Source organism: Hakea prostrata, chromosome 2 (genome assembly GCF_041222555.1).
Source record: "Hakea prostrata isolate BN-2017 chromosome 2, UWA_Hpros_2, whole genome shotgun sequence".
Lineage (NCBI taxonomy): Eukaryota > Viridiplantae > Streptophyta > Magnoliopsida > Proteales > Proteaceae > Hakea > Hakea prostrata.
The window spans coordinates 70,668,166-70,679,921 of NC_142601.1; the positions used below are offsets into that span (position 1 = coordinate 70,668,166).

The 11,756-nt window shown below is 38.9% G+C and overlaps 2 protein-coding genes across 3 annotated transcripts; both read right to left on the bottom strand.

Moving 5' to 3' along the window:
- Positions 1 to 1,309: 1,309 nt before the first annotated feature.
- Positions 1,310 to 8,310, bottom strand: POLD3 (DNA-directed DNA polymerase). Its single transcript, XM_089146489.1, has 8 exons — positions 8,118 to 8,310; positions 7,307 to 7,362; positions 7,036 to 7,160; positions 6,404 to 6,563; positions 5,550 to 5,954; positions 4,855 to 5,351; positions 3,874 to 3,952; positions 1,310 to 1,912 (listed from the first exon to the last, which is right to left on the bottom strand). Exons 1-8 carry the CDS (start codon positions 8,184 to 8,186, stop codon positions 1,771 to 1,773), a joined length of 1,533 nt encoding a protein of 510 aa, XP_089002615.1. The 5' UTR covers positions 8,187 to 8,310; the 3' UTR covers positions 1,310 to 1,770.
- A 1,082-nt stretch (positions 8,311 to 9,392) lies between these two features.
- LOC149026222 (uncharacterized) lies at positions 9,393 to 11,676 on the bottom strand. Of its 2 annotated transcripts, none has more exons than XM_089143270.1 (4): positions 11,214 to 11,386; positions 10,490 to 11,116; positions 9,887 to 10,402; positions 9,393 to 9,768 (listed from the first exon to the last, which is right to left on the bottom strand). In XM_089143270.1, the coding sequence occupies exons 1-4, from the start codon at positions 11,292 to 11,294 to the stop codon at positions 9,640 to 9,642; spliced, it is 1,353 nt and encodes a 450-aa protein (XP_088999396.1). In that variant the 5' UTR covers positions 11,295 to 11,386; the 3' UTR covers positions 9,393 to 9,639. The 2 variants fall into 2 exon arrangements, with proteins under 2 accessions (XP_088999396.1, XP_088999395.1); XM_089143269.1 differs by having other exon boundaries at positions 9,398 to 9,768; positions 10,490 to 11,109; positions 11,214 to 11,676.
- Between the last annotated feature and the right edge of the window lie 80 nt (positions 11,677 to 11,756).

Consider the following 11,756-nt stretch of genomic DNA (forward strand, 5'->3'; position numbering starts at 1 on the left):
CCGGAAAGGAAAACTAATTATAATAGCCACCAGATATATTATGGGATATTAGTCATATTACAGACATTCTTGACGCTTCACCGAAAGGTGTTTGGTTTTTTTTTTTTTTTGGGTATTAAAGGTGTTTGGTTATTCTGAACAAACAAAGGAGAAGCTGACGTAAGAGATGAAAAGGGAAAATTAAAGATATAGAGGGACAATATTCGAATCAAATACGTCCATCGTAATTAATTACATAATTTGTCACATGAAAAGATCTTGCATGACCATCGTTTTCACCGGAACAACTCTCTTTATTTGATGGGTAAGCATCGGGCCATGCTCAGGCATGGAATCCGGATCAGCGACCCGTCAAAGAGCACAAAGTAAAATCTGGAATTTGCCAAAGAGAAAGTGAAATCTGGGTAGAAATGCAAAGTTGCCCACACATGCTCATTTAGCATGCAGCCATGCCCACATGAGAATGACAGGTAGGCACCAATTCCCTATCGCTTTGAACCTTACTTTGTGCTACTCGACGGCTTACCACCACAAATTATAGGGGGCCAGGGGTGAGTGATGGAAGTTTTTTTCTTCTTTTTCTCTTATATATTTTTCAGCTATGAGGCTCACAAATTTTGTGGTGATAAAACAGTGGGGGAGCACAAAGTAAGGTTCAAAGCGGTAGAGAATTGGTGCCTACCTATCATTCTCATGTGGGCATGGCTGCGTGCTAAATGAGTATGTGTGGGCAACTTTGCACTTCCACCCAGATTTCACCTTCTCTTTGGCAAATTCCAGATTTTATTGGATGCTTTAGAATTGATTCTTTTTTTTGGCCAAACTTTAGAATTGATTCATAATCAAAACTGACCATCCAGTTTGCTGATGCCTTGTTGGTAAAGTGGACTCTTTTAATGCTTCCATTCAATGCTTGCCATGTGGTACGTCTGTGCTTAACTGAAATTTGACGATGGAAGATCGGAAGACCCTTTACTTACATGTCTATAGAAAACCTATATTTGACCATTTTCATTTCGAGAATCAATCAAGCGGCACAGTAGAGTTTTGAGAACCCTTCTAGCAAAGAAAATTTTCTCAGAAGAAATGGAAGAAACCCATCTTTTTAATTGGTTCTCAACCTTGATATGAGATCGAAGGATTGACCGCCCAGTCAAATGAAATACCGTTTCCTACTAGTAGTTAGGGGGGTCACTTCTAGCTGAACAGTAATGTTTGACTCCTCATGTAATGCATACAAGCAAAACACCATTCCTTATTAATTGGTTTCGAACCAAAAGTGTTTACTTCCCCAAAAAAGGAACCCCCATTAAGTGTTTGTTACTTGTTTTCAGTTTGCCAATTTTTAAAAGAGCCAGGAAAATGTGATCGAGATTTTTACCATATCAGGGTATAACGGGTTTTCATCGCTCTAAAGATCTAGTTTGTTGTGTCTGTTTACGATTTATTTGCTTGATTTAAGCCTGTGTTCAGTTTTCTAGTCTTTATTTTATTTCAAACATGAAAGCCTCCAAGCAAAATTAAACTGACGACCCATCCAACTCTGATCATGCCACCACTGATGCTGTGTATCACATTTTCATGGGGATTTTTTATGTTAAGGTAAAACTGACAGACCAGTGGAATTAATGAACAATGCACCTCACCTGCAATGTTAAGAGATCATATTGAATAACGACTACAAAATATTCACAACTCAACTACAATCCAACTCTCTAGGCATACAAGCAGTTCCCACCGAGTGCTAGCTATGCCTTGCTATAAGTTGTCTCAAACCTTCTTGAAGAATGACATTATATTACCCTGCTTTGGATCCTTCACACTACCTTTTCCAGCTTTCTTGTTTCCAGCTTTGCCTGCTGTGTTAGATGGAGCAGCTGCGGGCACTGCTGGAGATTTAGTTGCAGGTGGCCTGAAATTACAACAGAAAGTAGCAGATGGATCATGAAAACACAGCACAAACCCAAGCATACAATTTATGAGTTCAGCGGGAAAAAATGGCAGAAACCAAACCAAGTACCCACACCCTACCAGAAAAAAAAAGGAGGGAAAAAAAACCCAGCAGTCAGTAAAGTAGTAAAAACACACTGTTGATGGCATTGACACATTGGCAATTGCAAAGGTAAATTGCAAAGGTGAGTCATGGCAAATAACCTTACATCAAGATGTTAACAGGATAAGTACAAAATTAGAAAAGGAAAATTTGCAGAACCCAGAAAATGAATACTTGATTGTTTCTTCTTCATTTTCCCATTCCAGTTTTCTTTTTTCCTTGGTCTACAGTCTAGATGCACATGACGGAGAAGATAAAAATTTGTTTTCTTCTGCCATTTGTTTTATACTCTCACAACGAGGTCCCCACGATATGTAGGGAGATCGAAGATGAGGAAATGAGATTCACAACAGACATGTTGCAGTAGCCTATGGCAAATTTACCATTCACTGGATCCACCCAAAAGGAAAACAGTCAAAAGACAAGGTGATAGCAGTACTCAAGCATGAAAGGTATGTAACTGCAGAGCTAACCCTAATAAAATGTTCAACAAGTCTTTTCCCAACAAAATGGGGTTCACTACATGGATCTTTGCCTTCCAATCAGCTCTATTCAAGGTCATACTAGGTACACGGCTTAAGCTATGCATATCCTTTCTCTCCAGTTCTCTTAAGGTCATCTTAGATCCACCCCTGGTTCATTATAGAAGGAAGAAGAAGAAAAAAATTCCACCTGGTGTTTGCTGCTGGTCCCAACCCTGGTTAAAGGCAGGTTGCTGCGTCAGGTCGGCAACTAGCACCAGAAAAAAAAAACCCAGCCAAACCCTTTTTACATGGATTCAACAACCGCATGTGCTAAAAGCTGGAAAAAAAGTTTGAACATACTAGAAATGAATTATACTACATGGACTAAATCTAATAGGTGAGTCTGAGTCTCCATAACCCACCTACAAACTAGATAAACAAAAGCAAAGCTTCTCCCTGCAATGTCAGCCCTCAATACATCTCAAATCAAACTATCCTTCTATTATACCAAATAAAATAGACAAGTGCTAATAGATCATATGCTAAGAAATAAGACTTGATTATTTTTCTTAACACTATAACAAACAAAAGATGGTACCCCTTTTCCATGTACAAGATGTAGAAACCGAATGTATGTAACATATAGGAGGCTTCGGAAGCCTCCACATGCCATGGTCTCCCTTCATATAAGCACAACTTTTACCTGGAGATAGAGAAAAGGAAAAGGAAGAAATTGGAAGAGGGGGGGGGGGTTGGAGCTTGTGAAGTCTCTTGTGACTTGGTGTTGTTTCTGAATCTTTTGGAATTCTAAAACCACTGACCGGAGGTTTTCAACTCAAAGGAAAGGGCATACTTACCGCACAAGGCTTCTGCTAATGCCATAGTGTCAAAGTGCACACAGCATTCACCCGGAGGTTTGTTTTTTGGATGAATAAATAATATATTAAGCAACAAGGAGACACAAAAAGGGGGAGAGAGAGGGGGGAGGGGATTCAACCTTTAAGGGAGAGGCTGAAAGGAGGAGGTAAGACCCCAGGTAACAACAATAAGCCTGGTCCTTGGGTGTCACTAACCGGGGGATGGGGTATAGACTGTAGCCTAGAATAAATCCTAGATGGATCTTGGCATAAACCCAGGATCTCTACCATCCGACTTCATAAGCACTTAAATACAGTTAACTCGCAAAGTAGAGTGAACTAGAGCCTACATGAATCAAAAGAAAACTAAACATATAACTACAATTATTCTGATAACCATTTCAAATTTATGAGTAATATTTCAATAGCTTTGGGTCCATAAGTTAAAAGCAAAGCAATAAAACAACAGAGCAGAGTACATGATAAAGAAAAAATTAACCTGCTGTTAACATTGTTGACTGGGTTCTTCTCAGCCTTCTTGCTTTCTGTCCCTTCATCATCCCAAACAACCTCAGTCACTGAAATGAAAAAGCAGAACATTGAGGTTATCAAATGGACCTTTAGCATTATGTTTCCATTCCCTGAAATATGAAGCTTTAGAGATCAAATAAAGATGAACTTGAGGAAATAATTCTCTTAAAATTTGTGAGTAATCTTGCAGATAAATCAAAAGTCATTGGCAGAGGGCTGAAAGAGAAGAAGGGAAAACTCTGAGATAGGATTTCAGAGTTGCAGGTAAGGCATTTACATGATCATACTCCCACAGAATAAAACCCAATGAACTTCTATTCAGCTCACTGCCTCCAATGTTGCATCCCGTGCAAGTATTTAAAAAGAAGTAACAACACTCCTAGTTAGACTAAAAAACAGAATCTAATCCTAGGTATGCAATAAATACCAAAAAAATAATCTGATCTATTATTTCCAACCCTTGTTAGATCAAAACCTCGGGTTGGACCAGATCTGTCTGGGTTTGGGTCTCCAAAGCCTATAATGCTTGTCCAACCAGACACGTGATACTGCCTCAACTATACTTCAAGTTTCCAATTTTGATACTTAAGGGAATCATTGATGTTCCACCAACGCACAAGAAAACAGTTATCCTACCATTCTTGAGGGACTAAACCAGTTTTTCAAATAATTTCCAAAAATAATTTTGATTTAATAAGAGATCCTGGACAACAAACTACTTTTCAAAGTCAGATTTAAATTGGAATGACTCCCTTCGAAAACATTGTACCACTAAAAACAGACAGATCCACATTCCAACACGGCAGCCAAATTTCAAAAGATAAAAGAATTAATATGAAACCTTTAGTCTGGATGACAAGAAAATGACATGTAAAAGAATTACTGAATAGAATGCGCTGCGCCAAGCCAAGAAAATGCTACAAAGGTAGGCAGCAAATGACAATTATACCTTCTCTCCCACGGTCATCAATATGCGTCTTAACCACCTTTCTCCTTTTGGGATAATTGGGAGCAGTTTCCGTTGTATTCTCTTTTTTATTCAAATCATTTTTAGGGATAACATTCTCAGACTTATCTAACAAAGAAATCACAGGTTCCTTAGCCTTGTTGGCATCTGGATCTTCCTTCTGTAGACTAGATTTGCTTTTAGTTGTCTTCTCCAGCTTGACCTTTGGAATTTTTTCTTTTTTCTCTTCAAACTTCAAATTATTTGTCTCCAGAACCGACTTATTGTTGCATTTAGAATCTGGACTTGACTGCCTTCTTGGAGCAGCTGGTGAGGCTAGATTGACCGCATCTTCATCTTCTTCATCGGAGAAATTAAAGACTACCCTTCTCTTCCGGCTGCCTTCACCATTTGAGGCCCTCTTGTGGTTGATAAGTTGGCCCTCGTCATCACTACTGATGGCATCAACTGCTTCACGAGCACAAATTTGAGCTTCTGCACTACCTAACATTTTTTTAATTCAAAAACAGGTCAGTAACAATGCAAACTAAGAGTGATGGTCTGACAGTTATGATTATTAGAAATAGAACTGATTTATCAATATGTGAGCATAGTGGAAAGTCATGCTAACATAACTAACTTCTACATTGACATAGTATGCTGGAATAGAACTAAACATGGGTATACTCTCAGAATACCTACCACTGTTGTTTGGAACAACATTACTTGGTTCTGCTGGGGGACAGCTGGGCTTTGACTTTGCAGATGCACGACCCCAAAAACTGGCCAGTGATCCTCCAGCTCCTGAGGAGCCTTTATCATTCTGGGCTGTCGTCTTGTTAGAAGGAAATGCTGTACTTTTTTCTTTATCTGTTTGAGGTTTGCTAGTATTAGCATGAACTCCCATATCACTATGCTCATTTTTAACATCATTTGGTGCCACTTTGGACTGCAATTCGATATTTGGGCTCCCTTGCTTTACTTTTCTTTCTTGTGGTTGTGGATTGCATAATGTTTCATTTGCAGAACTACTTTTGGATGGCCCCGTAACACCTGCTTCTTTAGCATTGCGCTTGACAAAAGAATTTGAAATCCCACAGAATCTGAAGGAAGTAAAATACAAGGAAATGGGACCAACTAAGATTAATCGACAGTTGCATATATTAAGAAATGTCACTGGAAATAGGGGTTTGCAGCACCAAAAAACTGCCAGATAATTTTTTATTTGAAGTTTGATAGTGCGTGTGGTTTTTCTTTTCCTTTTTTTTTTTTTAACTTTTGGAAGTTAGGCTAACAGAAAATTAAATGAAAAACTCCTGCAAATGTAATTGAATAGGAACTCTTAATACTTTTGGAGCTGCTTTCAGGAAAAGAGGGGGGGGGGGACAATTTCTTGCAAGAATCAGTTTGTCAAAAGAAATGATGTGTTATAACTACATTTTCAGGTGATATTGCAACCCTTCATTTCCTAACATCCTAATCAATGTGATATTCAAACAGGAAAAGAAAAAAAAAGGGGGGGAGGGGGGAGTTAGACTGCAGAGGACATCACCTGTTGTCTCTCAAGCAATTATCAACAGTTGAAGGCTGATTAAAGAGCTCTTCTGCCTGTACAAATTCAGCATTCCAAAGCACAGCTGGATCTTTTGGAATGCAAGCTTGTACACTATAAACCTGAACTGAACAATCGTTCTCAAATTCTTGTTTCACTTCTGGGCACCAAAAAAGAAAAGGAATATACTATGAGCTTCCTATGTTTTTTCCCCCCTTTTCTTTTCAATAAAGCAATGATTTTATTAATATAGTAAAGAGAGGGGGGTGGGGGAAAAGACATATGATGCAACAAGGACATAACAGCAGCAACCACAATGTACTTTAACTAAAAAGGCTGAGAACAGACAATACATCTACTCACCCTAGCTTTGGCTAGCTCATAAGCCAAGCTATGCCCTGACCTCAGCCAACACCTAATGGGAAAATTGATATTGAAGAATGAAATATGGCACTATTACATGAAGCAAGCACTGATTTTCATTCGTTCTTACACAGGCAGAACCTTTATTATATTTATATACACAATGACAAAAATACACAGAAATGACCTACTGATGCAGATTCTTCCTCCTAGAAAAAGTAGACACCAAAGTTAAAATAGAAATACTTCAATGAGCCAGATAATTTGACCTGCAAGTTTAAGTCCAGAAACAAGCCGTATATGGTAAACTGGATGATCGTTCTTCAACCACCCTGACAAGGTGTATATCACTTCCAATCCACTTCCATGCTTTTCAACAAACTCCAGAAGAAGCCTAATACGATGAGAAACAATATTATAGTAATCTATATTTTATGCCCCCTTTCCCCAAGCCCTAACTCCCTCCCCCCCCCCCCCCCCTCCAAAAAAAAAAAAACACAGCAGAAAACAGTAAGATAATTCAGCACAAGGAAACTCTACCTCTTTGCATCATTGGATGACACAGTGAAATTACGACTAAGCCACTTGTAAGAGACCTGAGAAGCATGTATGGCGAAAATGTCTAAAACCAGCAGAAAATAATTCAACTACTTGAAATAGATAAGCATGTCTTCAGCAACTATCAAGTGAAAATGATTAGAATGTAGCACCAAATTCCACAATATGTCTGATTTCAAATATTTTTGTGAGGAAGGGGGGGGGGTTGAAGAGGGAGACAAAGAAGACGGAGAGAAACCTAACATTGTCAAATATCAATCTAGTCTTTGCGTAGGAAACCAAACAGGCATACAAAGTTTAGTAGTAGTAGTCTTTATTTCTCCTACATATTTGCTGATTAGTTGTTCTCCGTTCCATTCATTGAAGACAACAAAGTCAAGAACGTTATTTATTGTACCAGGGCTTACATTTACAGTCTAATTAGTTTCTCTCTCAAAGCATTCTTCACCTCCAGTTATAAAATATAGATGATCAATTATTAAAAATAAAACATCAGAATTTTTTCCCGTGAGTAAAACATGATTTGTTTAGCAAGACAACGTAAGAACCGAGATCTAGCAAGAAGAAGTCTAACAGAATTAGAAAGCAATAGTGAACAAAAATGAGAAATACTAAATGGAAACCTAGGAAAGCAATACCAGCACTGAGAGCGATAAACACAGTGACTAACACAAAAACAAACTGTAAATAGAACAGATATCGTCAATCAATAGCAGCGTTATCATCCGGAATATACATGAGAAATTCTGATAGAGAACGAAATAAAGCGGATATATTTGGCTTTCGTGATTACCACTTGAAGCTTATCAGAGACTAGAACTTGGATCTCGCTCAGAATGTCTATATTACCGACGTCCGCCATCTTTCACACCAGAAGCGCCGCCCAGAATTTTCCGGAAAACGGAAATCTGCGGAAACACGCAACAGGGAAGATGTGAGAGAGAGAGAGAGAGAGAGAGAGTTCAGCCTCTCTGGAAATCCGAGTCGTTTTCCCGCCTTTCTCTGCGTTTGGGGTTTTATTCTGGCGGGCCGGCTTCGGAATACACATGCCTCGCAATAATGGCTAACTGGCTCGTACGAAGTGGGGTCCACTTTTGCCACGTCGGATTAAATATTATACTCTACGTTGAACCGGTGAGAGCAGGTTGAGATGTGACTATTGAGGACTATTTGATTATTCCTAAAAAACACTTTCTTGTGTTCTTACTTTCTTAAAAAAAATTAACGAAAATACATTTGATAAAATTATTTTGTTTCTAATAATTTTTGCAGCATAAATTGAAATTTTGACTTAAAAAAACACTGTTGAAACAACGACAAATTATTGTTGCATCATTTCCTTCAAGCAAAATTTGGTTACAATGGGTTTAGGTAAAATCATTTTTAACCAAAAAAATATGAAATAGTTTTTAAAGAAGGGTATTCATGGAATTTGGTATCTTAAATATAAGAAATTAAGAATCTTTCTAAAACCTTTCATATTGTGATAGAACTCTTCCATTTGATGCTTCTTCAACCCTAATGATAGAGAATTAAAGATCATTTGATTCTTCATTACTAGTGACCCAAGTCTTTCTTCATCTTCTCTATCTCTCAAGTGAGCCAAGTTCCTCTTTATCTTTTCTATCTCTAGTGAAACCTCTATGTCTTTGCCAAAAGTGTTCATATTCTTCATTTTTTCTATCTTTGATTATTGCAATAAAATTCCTGCTAACATTGTTTCTATTAATTTCACCCAAAAAAAACATTCTTTCTGTTTCCAAAAGCTAAAGTCTTATCAAACATTTATAGAAGTGTTTTTTTAAAGCAAAAACACTCAAAACCGTTTCCAATATTTCTCAAAGCAGAAACACTTGATGGGTTATTCTAAAGGTCGTGAAAATCCATGATTTGTTTAAGCTCCCCCGCCCCAACTGGTCTTAGACAAGTTCAGATCCTCTCCACCCGGGTGCACTCTACATCCAAAATTTTGTCTCACAGTCCACCTAACAATGAGTGAACTAGGGTGTGTTAAATAGGAATGAGACATAAAATTGGGTGGAGGGTGGGAGATGGTTCTGGAAATCCAAATCCGGTCTTGGACACCTTTAGACAAACCAACCAGACTTCATCCTTGTTCATACCATTTCAATAGTTCAATGTAAACCAATAGTTTAGAAACTAAAAAATGACAGGATTTCATTTCATTTCCAAGTTGAAATTTATCAAGTGTAGTAACGGTCCCAAAACATTAAAACACCGTTACAACTCACGAGTTACAACAGGGAGTAAAACAAAAATCCCTACTTGATTTGAAGCTAAAACTGCCCCTAATCTCATTGTCTGGGAACAATAATATCGAAGTCAGTAACAGTCCACTCTGCAACTTGATCAGGACTAATATATATCTCTGTTCCTAAATCAATGGAGCTCCATTTTCTCCTTGCTGGTGGTGTCCCTGGGTCCTGTAAAGCAGATTAAACCGAATCAACATGGATTGACACCCCTAGCCAACCCAAGTTGGTTGCTTCAAAAATTTCCATCCTAACACAATGATAGACTGATTAACAAGAAATTGCATACCTGGTAGAAGTAAAGTGATTGAGACAATCTCCCAACATCCAATTCCCAAGTCCTTGGATCCCCAATCCATCCCTCACCTTGCTTGGTTGGGTATCCATAGTCTCCCCATACAGGATGTGGCAGTATCTGCAGTATCTCTTGTGGTTGTGGATTGCTAAATGGATCACACAATGTGTTAGGCACCTCAAGGTGCTCACCATTGCCAGGAGAGCAATAGAAATGATAAGCTCCATATGGGTAGTTAGCTGTGTTGTTGCGATGAATTCGTGTACCGTTGGGGAAGGTATGATAAGGAGGACAAGCTTTAAGGTTGGTGGGACTGCACCATGCACTTGTGGTTGGATTAATGATCATCTCACTGTAACGGGTAACATCGGTTGTTGGGTCGCCATTGCAAGGCTGGCCATTGTTCTTCCAGCAACTCCCCATGTCCATTAGATAGAATTGGCTCTTAGGACCCCCTCCTTGTATCACATTCAATGTGAATCTCACCTTAAAATTTGGTGACTCTGGAATCTGTAATTGAATCAGTTAACTCAAGAAGATTCATAAACATTTAGGAGAAAGGAAGGTGAAGGAATCCATAGAGAGGAATTAACTTACGATCTTAGACATTCCCCTCGTTGGATAGTGATAGCCCCCAGAGAAACCTGTTGTTGCGTCTGACCTCAAGTAGAGCATCAACCATGGATACTTCTTTGATGTTCTCAGGGAATGATGGAAGACCCAGGGTCCTTTTCCTACTTCTTTCTTCCAAGTCACTGAATAGTAAGAAATATTTCCAAGTATTCCTTCGCTGAAATCCAAGTCCCAAGTTCCGTAAAAGCTTCCTCTTAGAGTAGTCATATTGGGTCCTTGCAAGGTTGTGTAATTGTGGAAGATCAATGGTTGATTCATACACCCCTTACCGAAACATGGGAACCCAGGATCTGGGCCATAGGGTCCAACCTTCTTGCCATTCTTTGGACACAATGCAGCATATGTGTCCATATTACCACTCTTGAGCATGATCATCCAGAACTGCCATGGATTTGGGGTGTCATCAACTTGACATTTGGAACCCAAATACAGTTCTTTCTCAGCTGCATAGACATCCACATTGTTTAAGGCCTTTTGATCCAACCCAAGAAAAGGGTCCCCAACTCCTAGCTTGTTGTCTTCCTCTGTGACCCTATGGACCAACATATAAGGGATCCTTTTGCAAAGGTCGCAGTCCTTCCCTACTGAAAACTAGAAGAAACCAAGAGAGTATTATATGGTTGTGGTGATCATCAACAATACTGAAAAACTCAAGAAAAACAAAGCATGAACAGATGAATGGCAATACCCTGTGGTGAAGCTTTGTAGATGTCAAAGCAGTCAGCAGCCCTTGGACTGCCCATGTTTGGAGCTTCTTCTCCAACCTCATTGCATTGGTTCCAAGACTCAATTGCCACTCTCAGACCATCCCCTCTCATCCCAGGGTCACCCACAGCAGAGATATAACTGTCTGCTTCAACAGAAGCAGCAGAATAGAACCCATAGAAGGACAAGAAGAGTAGAAGAAATAAGAAAAAGGAACCCGATGCATTCTTGTATTGCTCCATTGTTTTCTAACCTAAAAGAACATGGTTCTGCAAATTTATATCAATGCTATAATATTTGGTGAGGTTGGTTTAGAGTTTCCACTGTGAGTTTATAGAGCAAAACCAAATCATCATGGGATAAACTGTTAGTCTTACAAGGTGGGATGGCCTCCCCTAATGAACTCCTTGGGAGGAAAGTAATCCCAAGAGTAGGAAGGATAAAGGAATGAAGAGGCAATTAGTTGGTAATTAATGAGTTTTCAAGATGATGGGCACACTTCTTCCAGGTGGGTCCTCAATATGAA

Coding starts and splice junctions, on each gene's coding strand:
- POLD3 (XM_089146489.1), bottom strand. CDS start 8,186: ATGGCGGACGTCGGTAATATAGACATTCTGAGCGAGATCCAAGTTCTA. Junction 7,161..7,306: donor TCATCCAATGATGCAAAGAG/GTAGAGTTTCCT, acceptor TCATCGTATTAG/GCTTCTTCTGGAGTTTGTTG. Junction 1,913..3,873: donor GTCAACAATGTTAACAGCAG/GTTAATTTTTTC, acceptor TTGTAATTTCAG/GCCACCTGCAACTAAATCTC.
- LOC149026222 (XM_089143269.1), bottom strand. CDS start 11,472: ATGGAGCAATACAAGAATGCATCGGGTTCCTTTTTCTTATTTCTTCTA. Junction 11,110..11,213: donor CTACAAAGCTTCACCACAGG/GTATTGCCATTC, acceptor TCTAGTTTTCAG/TAGGGAAGGACTGCGACCTT. Junction 9,769..9,886: donor AATCACTTTACTTCTACCAG/GTATGCAATTTC, acceptor TCTGCTTTACAG/GACCCAGGGACACCACCAGC.